The sequence below is a fragment of the Trichosurus vulpecula genome, chromosome 2, assembly GCF_011100635.1.
Source record: "Trichosurus vulpecula isolate mTriVul1 chromosome 2, mTriVul1.pri, whole genome shotgun sequence".
In the NCBI taxonomy this organism is placed as follows: Eukaryota; Metazoa; Chordata; class Mammalia; order Diprotodontia; family Phalangeridae; genus Trichosurus; species Trichosurus vulpecula.
In genome coordinates, this window is record NC_050574.1 from 136787409 (window position 1) to 136806196 (window position 18788).

The 18788-nt window shown below is 36.0% G+C and overlaps 1 protein-coding gene across 1 annotated transcript in view; it reads right to left on the reverse strand.

Moving 5' to 3' along the window:
• The window catches only part of ZC3H12C (zinc finger CCCH-type containing 12C), an 85019-nt gene that overhangs the window by 11531 nt on the left and 54700 nt on the right, over positions 1-18788 (reverse strand). Inside the window, exon 2 of the mRNA XM_036746662.1 lies at positions 4438-5201. Coding sequence (XP_036602557.1) covers positions 4438-5129 — 692 coding nt within the window. The 5' untranslated portion in view covers positions 5130-5201. The remainder of the gene's footprint in view (positions 1-4437; positions 5202-18788) is intronic.

The following is an 18788-nucleotide window of genomic DNA, read 5'->3' on the forward strand; positions in this document are numbered from 1 at the left end:
CACAATCCAATAAGCATTTACTTGACTGCCTACTACATGCCTCAAAGAACTGTGCTAAGAATTACGGAGCAAAGGAAAAATGAAAAATGATTCCTGACCTCAATGAGCTTACATTCTATTAGAGGAATACAACATGTAAGGAGAGAAGTCTATACATGATAATTTGAGACAGAAAACAACATTGAGGGATAAAGAGCAGGCAGAGGTGAAGGAGTGCATTTCAGGCACTGGCAACAGCCTATGCAAAAATGGAACATCAAGTTCTGGTAATAGCGCTTGTCAGTTTGGTTGAAATGTAGATGATGTAAAGGGAATGGACATGAAATAAGTCTGGAAATATAAGACAGATCATTTAGGGCTTTAAATGCCAAGCTGAGGAATTGTTATTTTATCCTAGAAGGAATGGAGAAGCGCTGACAATTCTTGAGCAAGTAAATATGATTCTGGGGGCTGCTGCAATTGTCCAAGCGAATGGAAACAAGTGCCTGAACTACTGGGGTAGCTGCATAAGTGCAAACAGAATGGAAAGGTTAGACAACTTGAATAGCTATTGGTAGGTGACGGTGAGGAAAGATGCCAGCATGACTTTTTCAACATGGGTAAGTAGTCCCCTGCTAGGTCTATATCCCAAAAAGATAAAAAATAAAAAAGGAAAAGGACCTATATATAAAAATATTTATAGTAGCTCTTTCTATGGTGGCAAAAAATTGGAGATTGAGGGGATGCCCAACAATTTGTATATGATTTTGATGTAATACTAATGTGCCATAAGAAATGACAAGGAGGATGCTTTCAGAAAAACTTCACTTACACGAACTGATGCAAAGTGAAGCGAGTAGAACCAGGAGAACATTGTAAACAATAACAGCAATAGTGTACAATGATCAACTGTGAATGACTTAGCTATTCTCAGAAATGCAATGTTCTAAGACAATTCCAAAAGATATATGATGAAAAATGCTATTTACCCCCATGGAAAGAACTGAATGAGTCTGAATGCAGACTGATGCACTTTTTCCCTTATTTTTTCCTATGGGAGGGGTTTAGAGGGGTCTGTGTTTTCTTTCACAACGTGACTAATATGGAATTATGTTTCCCATGACTGCCTATGTATAGCCTATATTAAATTGTTTGCCTTCCCAATGATGAGGGAAGGAAGGGAGCAAGAGAATTTGAGAATCAAAATTTTAAAAAACTGAATGTACAAAATTGTTTCTACGTGTAATTGGAAAAAAAATGCAAAAAAAGCTCCAAGAGTTCATAAACTTATAGACTACTCAGAAGCCATATGCCTACATATCATGAATATTTTCTTCAAAGAAGAGAACTTGAGGTTGCTGGATATAGCAAACACTATAAAATATCACAAGACCGAAAGAAAGGAAATGACTAATTATTAATGTGGGAGTTTATTAAAATAAGGCCATTAATTAATTAGAATGAAGGCCAAAATCAACATTAAATAAAAATTATAAGAAGACTAGGCAAATGTTTGCAACATTTTAACATGACTTATTTAAATAAGTTGCTGACCCTATAATGGGAAATGGGAAAAGAAAAAATATGACTGCAGTCATCGTCATTTTCTATACAAGCTTAACCCATGAAAAGCAGTCACCATAATAAGAGACAACTACAAACATTCCATCTTTCTGCAAAGCAGAGATACATGGCAGCCAAGGGGAATAATACTGGTTCAAAATACAAACTCATTTGCAAAACTCCATGTAGAAGGTTGGTGAAAGATTGTAAGCAGTTTTGCCACATAAGCAACAAAAATCAGAAGTAACAGAAACAAATCTACACAAATTTGGTGTAAGACCCAACTGGGCTACAACATCCCAAGAACATTCACAAAAGATATGGAAATAGGACAACACATTTATCCATGTTTACATAATGGTATCTTTTTTTTAATCCAAAGGGACAGGTGAACTACCATATTTAGACTCTAATACTTTAGCCCCAGGGTGAAAGGCGAAGTCAAGGAAGAACTGCTGATGCCAGATCAAGCACACCCCAAGGTGCTAAAGGCAACATAATCACTTGGGAGCTATTTTACAAAATATCTCAGGGAGAAGTAAAATACCAAAAGCCTCAGATAACCTCTGCACAAAAAAGACAATGGAAAGAAATTCAGTAAATATGGATACATGTCTACTTCCTCAGCTTTTATGAACAGTATCTGCACATCTATGAGTATGCCCTTAATGAATATACAGGAAGAGAACAGGCAGACTCACCTATGATTCTTTAGAGTTAAGTACACAATTGACTGAAAGGTGCAGGGGACTACCATTGTTTTTATTGCTATCAGAAAAAAAAGATGGATTCTGTGGAACACAGTTTTAAAGGAATCTCTCATGAATTTGTTAAACATCTTTAAGATTCCTTGAGATATACATTTTTTTGCTAAAGGTATTTTCGTCAGTGATGTCAAATACCAGATAAAAATGGAAGATGGATTCCTTATGTAAGGTGAGGTCCTCCAGATGCGTGTTAGTGGGTTATGCTGTGCTGATTATATCAAGACTCAGACCATGATTGGGCTTTATTTTATAAGATAAATGATTAACCAAAAGATCATCAGAAGAATCCACAGGAGAAAAAGTAAATGGATGACAAATGACACTTGTTCAGACATGCATGTCCAACACATGGTTGACTGGCTGGTCAGCTGAGTTAATACATCTGGAACAAGTATGGCAGATGAACAAATGAGTTGGGCCCAGAACTGAATGGGAAGAAGAGAGGGGTTAGACTGCATTAGGTAAATTGTGCAGTGTTTTGAACAATCTCAAGCTGCTTCCCAGCACAAAAACTTGCTTTTTAAATGCAAATATTCTTCTGGCAATGATACACGGTTATGAATTCTGGAATACTATTTTTCCAATGAATCAAAGGCAACTGACCCAAAAGGCAAAGCAGTGACTGACATATAGCAAATGAAGGTAAGCTTCGGCACATTTTCAATGAGGACCTACAGGAAAGAGGTAGTATAAAGGACATCTCTGAAAAAAATGTATGAGTGGATGTAGAGGTGTGCCCTGTCATGTGGCAAAAAGGTGTGAAAACAGATGGACTTCTCTGTTAAAAAAAATGTAAAGCAAACAACATGCTGATTGAGGCCTCAATAGATGAGAGAAGACCCTGGACAGAACTGTGTAGGATGAGAATGTATTGATGGATTGTGATCTGTTGCAGTGACACACTGTGCACCTACATTGCTACAATACCCAGAGTTACGTTGAAGTACTGAAGCTTTGACAAAACACATTTTCTGCTGGTAGAGGGGAACAAAAAGCCCATACTTTCTACCTTCTTTGCGTGTTAAAAATTAGGCTGGCTTCCTCTATTAGCTGGTGGAGGAGAAACCTTTTTCTTTGTTCATAGTTATCTGAGAAAATGCTACTGGATGCAATGCCTATTATTGTGCATCTATTTTTTTAAACTAAAACTATCCAAATCCATTGCTACATCAAAAGATTGCTGTGGATAGTATATAAAATGGTTCTGGATCAAGAGGTATGGGCAAAGATTATGGTTTGATATGAATTTTCAATAATCCTAGTAACAGCTACGTTAATTTAAAATTGGGGTGGCCAGTGGCATCTGAATGACAGCTACCCCTGAAAATGCATTTCCATGGACTAATTTAGAGTTCCCCACATTGCTACTTGGTAGTTCACTGGCCACTAAACTTTTGTCCACCAGTAATCTCAGGCCAAGAAATTTCTTAATTTTTCCTGACCATCTAAATTAAAAAATATACACCAGAGAACAAAATATTCTCACATCTGCATAACACCTCTCAATTAACTAAGAACATTTGAATAACTTCACTGTGGGAAGCAAACTCATCTAAAATTAACAATTCAAAGAATAATTCACAAAATTAAGCCATCAAAATACTAATGCCTTTTCACTGGTGGCTTACCCAGTTAGTGTTCCTAGCACTTATTCAGCTTTTCCAGTTCCCAAAGATGCTATTCCTTAACTGTAGTTCTTAAGATGGATTAGGAAACCAAAAATAGTTGCAACTTCTCCTCATATAAAGGAAAGTATCTAATTTATCTTCCAAGAATTGGGGTTTCCCCAGTAGTTATTAGTTCTCATACAGAAATAGGTAGCTGATTCCATATGTTGTTACATAGTCTCACAAAATTTTCACTTCTAGCATATCAGTGATTAAAACTGATATCCTTAAAGTATGTGTACCAATAAAGGAAAATAAGTAAAAACTGGTGGCAAATCTGAGAATGTATTTGATGTTAGGAGCAAAGTAAGGAAAAAGAGTTTAAATAAGTAGTAAGTGAGCTTGTTCTGGATCAAGAGGAATGGAGAGAGAACTTAAATCATCTTGCTATGATTATGTAAAGGGTCACAAAACAAGAAATCACTTTGGCAACAGTGAGTGAAGAAAGATTTCCTACGTACCTCATTGCCACATTGCTGCCATCAATAACTACCGGTCTCAGATTCTCACCGTCGTCTGGCACCATCTCCTGAAGTGGGGAGTCCGATCTCTGGGATTCTAGGGAAGATGTTTCTCTAATTGTGCTACTGTTAACTGTACTAACAGTTGGATCAGTTTCACTTTTGTTTCCGAGTTTGACCAGTTCTCCTAAGATATCATTGATTAAAGCATCAGTACCAAGTTTGTTTAGCACGAGCTGAACCTGCTCTTCAGAATAACCTAACTTAAGTGCAAACTCCAGTTTGGCTTGGTATTCTTTCACCACATCAGGGGGCTTCTTCGCTTCCTTAGGCATTGTCTGTGTCTCCTCTGCTTTTAGTTCTTGTAAGATTTCATTGCATTTGAAGATGTGAGGCTCTAAACAGGGAGACCTACATAGCTGTCTATGAGTCTTGGTTAACAAGCACGGCTCTACTGCAATGCTACCCAACTGTTCTGAATCATTATCAGAATTTGTGTTTTCTTCTGAGTCACAACTGGAGCTTCCGGTATCTTCAGACACCACCTTTTCTGCATCTTCCTTCCTAGAGTTAACTTTATCCATTGTTGGTTTCTCCACCATGGACCAAGGTACAACAGCACTTATGTGTGTGTCAGTGCTCTCCACGTAAAGGTGGCCTAGGTCATGCCCCAAGTGATCTTTCAAGCCCATGAAGCTGCTGCATGTACTTGACTCCACTTTGCTGTTTTTTCTGTGTTCTTGGAGATAACCTGCCCTGTATTCCTAGAAAAAAAAAACCAAACCAAATTGAGATATTAGGCAACTACCTTCACATACCTAAAATTTCACATAAAAATGCAGTTTAACTTCAATCGAGATAACTGAAAGGCAGATGGTCATTCACATACGTAAAAATTTTGTCTAGAGTTGACATGCAGAATATTCAAAACAAAAAAAAATCTTAGGCACCATATTAATTGTGTTTTGATATTAAACTAGTGAAAACTATCTCCCATTTTCTCCAATATAGTTTATAAAAGCTTTAACTACAGAAAGACTATTTTTATTGTTTAATCAATTGAAGACACATTTCTTAAGAGTTTACTATGTACCAGGTGCTGGGAAGCCACAGGCAAAATGAAGCAGTCCCTGCTCTCAAGGAGATTACATTCCATCAGAGAATGAAACATATATACATACGAGTAAAACCAAAGTAAATTTTTTAGTTGAGGAAGAAGAGGCACTAGTAGTTGGGTGGATTAGGAAAGGTCTAATAAAGGAAGGAGAATTTCAGCTGAGCCTTGAAGGAATCTTCAAGTTCTGAGACGAAGAGGTAAAGGAGTTTATTCTGGGTATGTGACAATTTATACAAAGCCACTAAGGTGGGAATACTGAGTCAGGAATAATAAGAAGGCCCATTCAGCTGAACCATTCAGTGAATGAAGAAGAGTAATATACAGTAAGGTTGGAAAGTAAGCTGTAGCCACTCTATGAAAGGTTTGAAAAGCCAAAAGTTTGTATTTTATCCTAGAAGTAATAAATTTCTTTGACTTTTTTTTGTGAATGCTCTTCTTTTTATTTAATATTTTTAGTTTTCAGCACTGATTTTCACAAGAGTTTGAAACACAAATTTTCTCCCCACTTCTACCCTCCCCCACTCCAAGATGGCATATATTCTGATTACCCCATTCCCCAGTCAGCCCTCCCTTCTGTCACCCCACTCCCCCCATCACTTTTTCCCTTACTTTCTTGCAGGGCAAGATAGATTTCTAAGCCCCACTGCCTGTATATCTTATTTCCTAGTTGCATGCAAAAACAGCTTTTTTTGAACATCTGCTTTTAAAACTTTGAGTTCCAAATTCCCCTCTTCCCTCCCTACCCACCCTCCCTAAAAAGGCAAGCAATTCAACATAGGCCACACGCGTATCATTATGTAAAACTCATGTCGTGAAAGACTAACTATATTTTGCTCCTTCCTATCCTATCTCCCTTTGTTCAATTTTCTACCTTGACCCTGTCCCTTTTCAAAAGTATTTGCTTTTGATTACCTCCTCCCACTATCTGCCCTCCCTTCTATTACCCCTCCTTTTTATCCCCTTCCTCCTTCTTTCCTGTGGGGGAAGATACTCAATTGAGCGTGTATGTTATTTCCTCCTCAAGTGAAATCCGATGAGAGCAAGATTCACTCATTTCCCCTCACCTGCCCCCTCTTCCCTTCTACAGAACTGCTTTTTCTTGCCACTTTTATGTGAGATAATTTACCTCACTCTCCCTCCCTTTCTCCCTCTCTCAATATATTCCTCTCTCATCCCTTAATGTGATTTTCTTTTGATATCATCCCTTCATATTCAACTCACCCTGTGCCCTCTGTATACACACACACACACACACACACACACATATATATACACACACAAATATATATATACAAATACACACACACAAACACATATGTATGTGTACATTCCCTGCAGCTACCCTAATACTGAGGTCTCATGAATTACACACATCATCTTTCCATGTAGGAATGTAAACAAAACAGTTCAACTATAGTAAGTCTCTTATGATTTCTCTTTCTTGTTTACCTTTTCATGCTTCTCTTGATTCTTGTGTTTGAAAGTCAAATTTTCTATTCAGCTCTGGTCTTTTCACTGAGAAAGCTTGAAAGTCCTCTATTTTATTGAAAGTTTTGCCTTGGAGCATGATACTCACTTTTGCTTGTTAGGTGATTCTTGGTTTTAATCCTAGCTCCACTGACCTCTGGAATATCATATTCCAAGCCCTTCCATCCCTTAATGTAGAAGCTGCTAGATCTTGGGTTATCCTGATTGTGTTTCTACAATACTCAAATTGTTTCTTTCTGGCTGCTTGGAGTATTTTCTCCTTGATCTGGGAGATCTGGAATTTGGCAACAATGTTCCTAGGAGTTTTCTTTTTGGGATCTTTTTCAGGAGGCGATGGGTGGATTCTTTCAATTTCTTTTTTACCCTCTGGCTGTAGAATATCAGGGCAGTTCTCCTTGATAATTTCTTGAAAGATGATATCTAGGCTCTTTTTTTGATCATGGCTTTCAAGTAGTCCAATAATTTTTAAATTCTCTCTCCTGGATCTATTTTCCAGGTCAGTGGTTTTTCCAATGAGATATTTCACATTGTCTTCTACTTTTTCATTCTTTTGGTTCTGTTTTATAATATCCTGATTTCTCATCAAGTCACTGGCTTCCATTTGCTCCAGTCTAATTTTTAAGGTAGTATTTTCTTCAGTGGTCTTTTGGAACTCCTTCTCCATTTGGCTAATTCTGCCTTTCAAGGCATTCTTCTCATTGGTTTTTGGAATTCTTTTGCCATTTGAGTTAATCTATTTTTTAAGGTGCTATTTTCTTCAGTATTTTTTTGGGTCTCCTTTAGCAAGTCATTGACTTGTTTTCCATGGTTTTCCCGCATCACTCTCATTTCTCTTCCCAATTTTTCCTCTGCTTCTCTAACTTGCTTTTCCAAATCCTTTTTGAGCTCTTCTATGGCCTGAGACCAGTTCATGTTTTTCTTGGAGGCTTTTATTGTAGGCTCTTTGACTTTGTTGACTTTTTCTGGCTGTATGTTTTGGTCTTCTTTGTTACCAAAGAAAGATTCCAAAGTCTGAGTCTGAATCTGAGACCATTTTCACTGCCTGGCCATGTTCCCAGCCAACTACTTGACCCTTGAGTTTTTCGTGGGGGTATGACTGCTTATAGAGTAGAGAGTACTTTGTCCCAAGCTTGAGGGGCTGTGCTGGTGTTTTCAGAGCTTTTTCTACACAGCAAGCTCTGCCACACCAGCGCTCCCCCCCCCCCCCCAAGAACTGCCTACCCAGGCTGCAACTCAGATCTGAGCAGGCTCTGCACTCCAGCTCGGATCCATCACTTAATTCCTCCCACAGGGCGGGCCTGGGGCCGGAAGCAACCTCAGCTGTAGTTCTGTAGCTGCACCACCTCTGCTGCCCCTGGGGCGGTAGCTGAATGGCGAACTCCTTTCACTCTGTCCCCGCAGTTTTTCCCAGTAACCTTCTCTGTTGTCTTTGGTGTATGTTGGTTGAGAAGTCTGGTTAACTGCCACAGGTCACTGATTCAGGGCTCTAGGGCCTGTTCTGCCCAGCTCCCGGTCTGGTCGGTCCAGGTGCAGCCCATGCTGGGCTCTGCTCCACTCCACTCCCAGCTCTGTGCGATAGACCTTACCCCGCGACCATCCAGGCTGTCCTGGGCTGGAGCCCTGCTTCCCTCTGCTATTTCATAGGTTCTGCAGTTCTAGAATTTGTTCAGAGCCATTTTTATAGGTGTTTGGAGGGTCCTGGGGGAGAGATTTAGGCCAGTCCTTGCTTTCCAGCCGCCATCTTGGCTCTGCCCCAGTTTCTTTGACTTTAAGAATGAATCACCTGGTGTCCAACACCCTCCAAATCTAGCTTGGAAGACACATGAAATCTTTAAGTGTCTTTCCATCTTGCTAGGACTCAAAGCACATCCTTCACTAGCACGTACTTCAAGAAGTAGAGCTACTACTTATAAATGCTGAAACCCATGCACAGCAAGACGAGTTAACAAAATAGGACTTAGTGAAGAGGCTATGACTGCCACTGGCAGAGGGAGTGCACACATGACTAGATTCTTAAATAATTAAAGTGTAAGGAATAATAACTCACTTTAAGATTTACAAAATAGATTGTGCACAATAACCCAAAACCTTGTTTAAAAAGGAAAGTTAAATATTAATCAACAAAGATAAAATGACAAAAGGTCCACACTGTTTGCACTACTTTTTAACTGCATGAGTATTCCTGATCATTAGCTGACATGAAACTTTAAAGTTTACATTTTACCGATGAGGAAACTAAGGCTCATGGAGGTGAAATAATTTGTCCACATTCCAACAAATACAAAGGGTCAGAGGCAGGGTAGAAGCTCACACCTTTCCAAATGCTAAATCCAGCATTTTCCCAATATATGACAGTGCTTACTGTACTACACAAAGAACTTGGGTATTCCTACGAAAAACTACAGGTTAAAAATAAATTACCAGAAATTAATTTCAAGACAAATTATATTATACTTGAAGATCACCACCCCCACAAATGAGAATTTCATGAACAATGTAACACAGAAACAAGATAGGATTTAAAAAAGCTTCACAACACAAAACTTTAAAAAATTTTCACTTACGTCAGTCATATGAACAAAACAATATGTATAATAAACATTAATTAGTCTGGGGGGTGGTGAGGACATGGAAAGGAGGACGCAGAAATGCTCTATTGGTAAGGGGAGAGTTCATGACCAACCAAGTGACAGAAGGGATCACAGAAAATAAAAGGGACAATTTGATTACACAAAATTCACAAGTTTCTGCACAAACAAATATGGCTAAGAGTTAAATGAGAAAAATTCATCCAGCAAATTTATCTGATAAAGGTCTCATTCCCAAGATTCACAGAGAACAAATTAATAAAAATAAGAGCCATTCCCTAACGGATAAATGGTTTAAAGATATAAACAGGTAGTCTCAAGGGAAGAAACTCAAGCTAGCTACAGTCATATGAAAAAACGCTCCAAATCACAGATAACTGAAGAAATGCAAATTAAAGCAATTCTGAGATCCTACCTCACACTCATCAGATTGGCAAAGCTGACTAAAAAAAATGATAAATGGAGGGGCTCTGGGAAAACAGGCATATCTGTGTGCTTCTAATGGCGCTGTGATTGGCCCAATCATTCTGAAAATAATTTGTAATTATGCACAAAAAGTTAGTAAATAGTGCATGTCTGTTATTAGGCCAACACCCCAAAGATATGAAAAAAGAAAGGAAAAGGAATGGTCTTATGTGTACAAAAATACTCATAGTAGCTGTTTTCATAGTGGCAAAAGACAGACAAACCCAGAAGCTAAAGGGGGTACCCATCAACTGGGGAATAGTTGAACAAATTGTGGCATATAAAGGAACACTACTGTGCTATCAAACATGAGGGAAACATGGTTTTAAGGAGCCATGAAAAGGCTTGTATGAATTAATGTAGAGCGAAGTGAATTCAATCAGAAGAATAATTTATATAATAACACCAGTATTATAAAAAGAAAAAATTTAGAAATACTTAAAAACTCTTTTCAATTAAATGATCAACTGTGATTCCAGAAGACTAAGAATATTGCCTAAGTCATAAAAGAAAAGAAGATGGACTAATAGGCAGAAAAAATGCATTTCTGGACATGACTAATATTGGAATTTGTTTTACTTGATTGTGCTTATTGATACATTGGTTATGTGGGAAAAAATGAATGCTTGATAAGTGAATTTTTCTTTAAAGAAGGAAGAGTCTTCAAGGTATGGAGGTGGGGGTTGGAAGGCTGGAGCAGGGGAAGAGGTCAATGCAAAGACATTTGAGTTTCCTGTGTGAGAAAGAACAAGTAGGCCTGTGCAGCTGGATTGTAGACTACATGAAAAGAACTCTAAAGACTGGAAAGGTGGGAAGGGGCCAGGTTGTGAAGAGCTTTAAATGCTAATGAAAGGATTTTACATTTGATCCTAGAGGTAACAAGAAACCACTGATGTTTATTGAGTAGGGGGATGACATGGTCAGAGCTACACTTTAGGAAAATCACTGGTATACCTAAAAGAGTAGTGGATTTGGAGTTCAAGGGCCTGGGTTCAAACCCAGCTTAACACCTGTGAGACCTTGGGAAAATCTTACCTCTTCTGGGCTTCAGTTTTCTTGACTATGAAACAAGAGTGCTAAGAGTAGATGTTCTTTGAGGTCCCTTCTCGTTCAAAAACTTATGATCTGAGATTGAGCCTATGAGAAAGATAAATACCATGCATTCTATACTTAGTTGAATTTTGTAGCAGAAAGAGATTGATCCTATATGGAGAAAATTAATCCCTGTAATATTCACAGGAGTTCATAATTTCTTCTATTCTTTCCCCAATGTAATTTTTTTTGCTTTAAAACATTTAAAAGTCATGTGTTTTGTTCATTTTTTCCACTTCCAGCCTCTTGGAAATTTTATTTCTTCTCAAAATCTGTTTTTGAAGTGAAATTACTTTCTCATGCATCTCATTGTAACAAGGTGTTCTAGCTCTGCTATTAAGGTAATTACTGTGTTGTACATCAGAACGAAATGAGTGAGGCAGTGGGTTTAGGTGAAAAATGTCAGCCAAGTATGTGTAGGATGTTAGAAGACTGCAGCTTCATTTGAGATAGTCACAGGACAGTGACTCAAATATTCTTTCAAAGAAAAGCACAGTGTCAAAATTTTAATATCTCTTATTTAAAGAAGTTATGTATCATCTTTGTAATTGGTTACAATAAATTGCTGCACCTTATTTTTTGAAAAATCAGTCATCTATATCTTTGTGAACCTTCTGTTTACCGAATATGGTTAAGAGTTTCTTCATACATGTAATGGTTCATGCTAACTCACACAGATGCAGATAAAAAATGCAATTGTTAGTTTAATTTTAAAAATACTTAAAATTCTTTAAGCACAAATTTTTTCTGTGCTTTTATATAGTTTTATATAGAATCTTGTTTTACTTGGTAACTTGCCATTCTTTAGTTCAAAGGGAATAGCAAATTGTTCCTGACACTTGTTCTGTGTCTAAAATAAATAATAAGGTGGAGGTGTGTGTGTATTCATACATCCACATATATACATATGCAGTTGACCATAAACACATCCATTTAATTTTCTTAATTTAATATGGGAACATAAGTGTAATAATTTAGATTTAATGCAAAGAAATTTAAAAAGCAAATCTTTATACTCAGTGATTTATTAACTACTGTAATATACTGACAGCATAGTGCCAGTAACAATTCACAACAGCATCCTAATAAAGGGTTACAGTTAAAAAGGAAAACCTGCCCTGTGGCCTTCACAGAGCTCCCACCAAAAGTATCTTAAACAAGAAAAACCTATTGGAAGCTAGGCTGCCTAGCAACCAGTCTCTTGTTGCTAGGATGCACTCCTTTAACATGCCATCATGAATGCTAGCACAGTGAAAGTATAATTTGGTATGAACAAAAGCCTATGAAAGAGACTGGGACTTAAGTGCGTCTGGTTTACCCTCTGAGAACAATGCAGCTGCCAAACCAATCTGGAAGCTCCGACATCATTGTTCTGTAAACCCCACAATCTGCTCTGACTGGAGGAAGTATATTTAATAGGCAATATTTTCGATCTCCCCAGAAAAGTTTGGGTTGATACACGCACTACTATAGCAGGATACTTCAAAATAATCATTGCCCCAATCCATGTATTATACTGTGAAATGCCATTCTTATACTAAACTACAGTGTTTTTCTTTGAAGCTATATCAGAGCATGAAAAAAGTACTAAAAAGGTAGTTGCTGAGAAAGCACTGTTAGCAAGATATCAAATTATATTAAATTTGTGCATTTAATTGAAATGTCCCTAAAAATTGCTAAAATACAGAAAATACCATATTTACTAGTAACCTTTGAAATGATATTCATCAGGAGAATATATCAATAGTGAAATTAACAAAATCTGATATTACAACAAATTAATTTCTCCATCTTAAAGACAAAATATGAAGAAATTTGGAATTTACAATACAATTAAACTACAGTAATGTATCATTTGTAATAATGTGTAATACTGCCCCATGACTTGGGATTTTGATGCTACCAATATTTATTTACCAAAGTCTGTTAATAAATTACATTTTTGTATGAACATCTCTTTTCTAATGTATAATTCCTGGCTTTTCATAGCTTATTTTATCGTATGTACAGGACTTTGCAATCAATAAAATTAAATTTTCTAAAATAAACTATAATTTGTATTATTCACTAATTTTATATGTTTTCTTTCCTTTCTGTAGTCTAAATTATTTAAGCTTTATGGTGTAACTCTCAGAGATCTGTGCAAAGACGAGCATCATAATTTATTAAACCTGACCTTGTAATTCTCATGAGTTTTAGAACTAGGAAAAGGATAAGCCATTACAACAAACAGGCCACACACGGGAAACCAGGTCAAATTATCAGGAAAATGCATTACATATATGTTTTACATCAAGTTAAAGAAATTTTAATCTAGTTTTTCAGGAGGCAGTACTTAAGATAAATGGCAAGGGACTTTCTTTTTCAGTGTCTTAAAACTTTAGTTTTTTAGCATGCCATAAAGCTTAATGATGTAACAGATGTAAACGTAATGTATTTTAAAACCAGGACAGCCTCCTCCAAAAAACACATGCTTCTGAGAATACATTTCTTGAAAACATTCAGTAAAAAAGGAAATTGGCAGTCATTTAAAGTTTACTACGAAAGTATATTTTTATAATAATGAAAAGAACCTGTTGCTAATAAAGACATTAGCAAAGTAGTTCTAAAAATAACTAATCAGGGACTTTGAGAAGTTTGTATGACCACAATTCATGTTTAAACAATTGAAAATGAGTAATCAATTTAGAAGGGAAAAAAAGCTGACTAGAAAAAAGGCTGATTAGAAAAAATAACTAGATTCTTGGTTCTTACAGTGGGGAGGAGATAAACTTTTTAAAATCCTGAAGCTGAATACATTTCTATGAATACTTTTAGACAACTACAAAACTATTTTATGCAATATTAGTTACCTTTAAAATAACGGCTTAACAATCAGTCCTATTTGTTTGGCAATGTAGAAATATCACCTCCACCACTATTTCTTTAAGAAGTGTTCATTTTTCAATTCTCAAACATAAAACAGGTCCATGCTTAAACACTCTAATGTGTGGAACACACAATACATGTGTACATATGCACACACTCATCTCAAAAGACATACAGATTTTTAACCTTAATTTCTAGGGTTCATTTTGGCTTTGATAGATTATTCTCTAAGAAACAAATTCCTTAGCAACAGAATTTAGAGATATAAGGGACCTTAGATTAAATATAAGTATTAGTATATATATTGCTTCTCTATTACATCATGTTTCCTCAGATATAGTACTTCATATTAAAAATTTTTAATGAGCTTTTCAAAGTAGTTAAATGAGTATTAGAAATCACCCTTCTTTGTAGAGTTCCAATCCTGCCTCTGACATTTACTAGCTGTATAATTCTAGGTAAGCCATTTAACTGCTGTCTGCCTCAGTTTCCTTGTCTGCTAAATAGGGTTAATAATAGTATCCTTCTCCCAGGGTTATTGGGAGGATAACACATGTAAAGTGATATATAAATGCTAGCTATTATTATTGCTGTTGCTGTTATGAATAGCTAAATGGTTAAGTTAAAGGGGAAAAATCTATCTTTATAAACTGACCTTTATTAAGAAACTTTTGAAATGTTAACTGAGTGGTTCTGACATATTCAATAACTGGAGGAAAATTTCTTGTATGGTTCTAAAATTTCTCATCAATGAATAAACCACACTTTCTAAAAACTGCTTATTAAACTATAACCTGTATAATGTCAAATCAAACTACAGTCAAATGATTTTTAAATAGTATTCACATTATAAACAAAATATGAATCAATGCTATATAGTCTTATTAAAACAATACATTTGTTTTAACATAAAACTATGCCATAAAAGTAGGTACTGGCTAGTGACCCAAACGGTAATGGTAAGAGGACAATACAGAAAAATAATGAATATGTAATAAATACCTACTGCTGTAGTTTCTATGTATTTAATTACCTTTGTGTTTCAGTGAGTGCTGTTGTCTGCATCCCCCTAGCTAACAAAGGGAGGATGTCCCATTGAACAGATTGGTTAATGCTCTGGGGCAACAGATGTCTACTGGAACTGCAGGAGACCAGCAACTGGTGGCCTGCCCATCTTCGGAAAACTTTCAATAGACTTATGCATATGTTCACACAATAGGGCATGTGGTAGAAATGAAAACCCCCTTTTAACCCTTTATGTCCTCTCCCTCCCGAATGATATATTAAAGTCTTTGAGTTTTTCCCCCCATCCTTGAGAAGGTTCTTGAAGACACTGGTTCATGGAGAATTACTTTGGAAATTCTTCAACCTAATAGTTGAACTAACGAAAGGAGAAAAAAACCCTACATATGATTTCACACTAGAATGACTATTACAAAGCAGTTTCTGAAGTCGCCAGAAGTGCTAGAAGATAGTTTGTTACCACCTGACACTATTTAAAGTCAATTAATTGAGCCACAACAACAACAAATTGCCAGTTTTGCCTAAATCAATCCAGGTCCTAGCCTGGACTCTTCTAAACTATGAGGGGGGAAAATATTCCAAGAAATCTTATCAGAATTTGTGTGGCACCCAGAGGTGATATAGACACTCAAAAGGGTTATCGAAGTCTGTGCAAGATGGTCTTATTTAAAAATTCATAGCTTGTCATTGAAATATAAAAAGATCTTTTAAAAAGTTTTCTAATTTTGATCACCTGCCACTTCTAAAGCACTGCAGAATATCACATCATAAAGTGTAATATCACTCTAGAAAACATAATCCAAAAGACAGATGCTTGATATTTTAGAGGCATGCAATTTGGGGCATTTTGGAGATGTGTGTATATTTCTGTATATATGATATATATTTATGTGTATATGCATATTTGTATACACACATAACAGTCTAAGAATGTAAACACTGATATGAAAAATCTTTAGACTTTTCATTAGTAGTGCTTACCATTCTCTCCAGACTTCAAAATGATATTCTGAAGAGTTAGCAAAGTTTAATTTAAAAGATAGTCGGTAATCCAAATACTCACGTTAGCAGGAAAACACAAAGACATTGGTTTCTGTATCAGCTTCAACAGTAACTCCTTAACCCAATTTTAGCTGCAGACTTCCAGGCAGGCAAGAAGAACAATGAATGGCTGAACAGATGGAATGGCAATGTCTTTGCTTAACCTATTACTGAGTGGAAGAGCAGCCAATCGTAGGCCAGAAAGCTCACAATTAGTTGGCTAGGCAGATGCAAGGCAACCTCAGCACCCTGCGTCAGGTTTGTAGGTTTCTAAGATAAGCAAGTTGATGTCATTCTCAGGGTCTGCCCGGGGCAGCATGTGTATTAACGAGGGGTGTGTAGCAACAATAGGCCATACAAAGAGGACTAGCAGGCAGCTGCTGTATGAGAGCCAGAGTCATTAGGGAGCAGGCTGCCAACAAGAAACACCTGGCTTGGGCAGACTTCAGCTTTCTCTCATTGTTTCTAATTCATGAAACAAAGAAAAGGAATTATTTTTTATAATAGTAAAAGTTGCTCGTTTCAAAAAAAGTTTAGGCTATACTGTTATTAAAAACTTCACATCTATTGCAAGAAATAAAGGAAAATGTGTATCACAAAAGCAATTAGCTGCACTCCCTCTGCTTTAAAGATATATAAATAAATCACTGATACAATAAGACAGGATGCTACCATTAAAAAAAGGAGCCTATCACAATAAAAATGTTTACTTTATAAAAATGCTAAGAAATCTAAAATGTCTTTTCTTGCCTCATATCTAACACCACATTAAATAAACCTGATGCACAAAATATGATTCAATAAAATTAAGAATAAAAGAACCATCAGAAAAAACCAATTAGCCCACTAGAAACCCAACAAATGTAGCCCTTAATATGTGAAAACTATTTAAACTTAGCATTAAAATTTGGGATATCCCTCTTCAGAAATGACAAAACTATTTAAAAGTTTAATTAAAATCAGCATTAACCTTTTCTTCTATTTTAAATGGCAATGTAAAATTATGTTATTAAGTTTTATAAACTTTTAAAAGGGGGTTAAAAAGAATATCTTCAAGACATGTTATGGTACAATTTTATGAGAGTGTTAAGTCTGCAAAAGCTTTCACATTTCCTTAATCATATGCCAGATTCAATAGGAGTTCACACAGGAAATACAAGATGTCTTTATTAAAGGTAAAAAAAACCCATAATAATAATGATTATTCTTTAAGTGCTGGAAGGTGCAAAAATAAGATGCCTCTTGTGTAGAGACTATTTTTCATTTAAAAAAGTTTTAAAGTTCCCAAATGAATAACATTTCTGATCTCTACTAATTCTGACAAGAATTAGTTCCTTCAGGAATTTTTTCTTAATCATCAACAATAGTACTAGAAAAAAATGCAGTAAGAATTCAAACATTAAAACAAAATTTTCCAAAATAGGCTTTCTCTAAAGAAAAAAAAATCCTCATTTCCTTTTCCTTCTGTTCCAGTAGAATGAATGTTCCTTGAAGGCAAGTGTTATTTTTTGCTTTTGTCTTTGTATGCCCAGTGGACAGCTCACTGCTTTGCACATAACAGGTGCTTAATAAAATGCTCCTTAGAATGAACTGAACCAACACCAAAATAAAAAAAAAACAGAAAATTAAAGAAATAAAAAACCAAACAATCCCTATTAATTCTAATGTGAATTAAATAGAGGAAGGCTCAGAAGTCCTAAAACACAATTTCCTGACAAGGGCTGGTTTATAGTCCAAGCCTTTACACATTTTTATTTTAAAAATTGTGTTTTATGCACTACAAATTGGAGAAACAATTTTAAAAAAAGATTAGTTCATTTGTACTAGTACCAAAAAAAAGCAGGCTAGTTCGGGACCCATCATGATATTTTTGTTGTAGCAGGGAAATAAATGCAATGAATTTTCCTTTTTTTATAAAAAGAATTTCTGTACTATTTCAAAGTTTTCAGTTACCTGATCCTTTAAATAAAGTATTCATGATTTCTCATTTTCTAAACAATTCTAGACACCAATCAGTATTTCCAAAGAGAAGAGAAAAGTAAAATAGAATTTTTGAGTTAGATTTAAGTATTATAATAGCTTAATTATTTTATGGAGCTGAGCCCCTCTACTCCAAGAGTATAACACATTGCTCTAAAATAGTTTAAATAACTAAAAATCAGTCAAAAAGTTTTCTAAAATGCTTTATTGCCCTAAATAGTTGTAAAGACCCCCTCAAGATAAAGTCAACTAATTTATATAAACAATAAAACTTTCAATGAATTAAAAAAGCATTAACTGCAAAGCACTGTGCCAAGGGTCAACTAGATGAAGTAGATAGAGTGGCAGGTTTCCTGGAGTCAGGAAGATTCATCTTCTTGAGTTCAAGTGTGACCTCAGGCACTTACTAGCTGTGTGATCCTAGGCAAGTCATCTGACTCTGTTTGCCTCAGTTCCTCATCTGCAGAATGAGCTGGAGAAGGAAATGGGAAAAACTCTCCAGCACCTTTGCCAAGAAAATTCCAAATGGGGTCATAAAGAATTGGACACAACTGAACACTGTGCTAAGATCTACATATTATAAAAATAGAAAAGTCGGACAATCCCTGCTCTCAGTGAATTCACATCCTCATGAAGGAGACAATATAGATGAGATTTCTGCTGCGAGTCAGATGGATAATCTGCCTAGT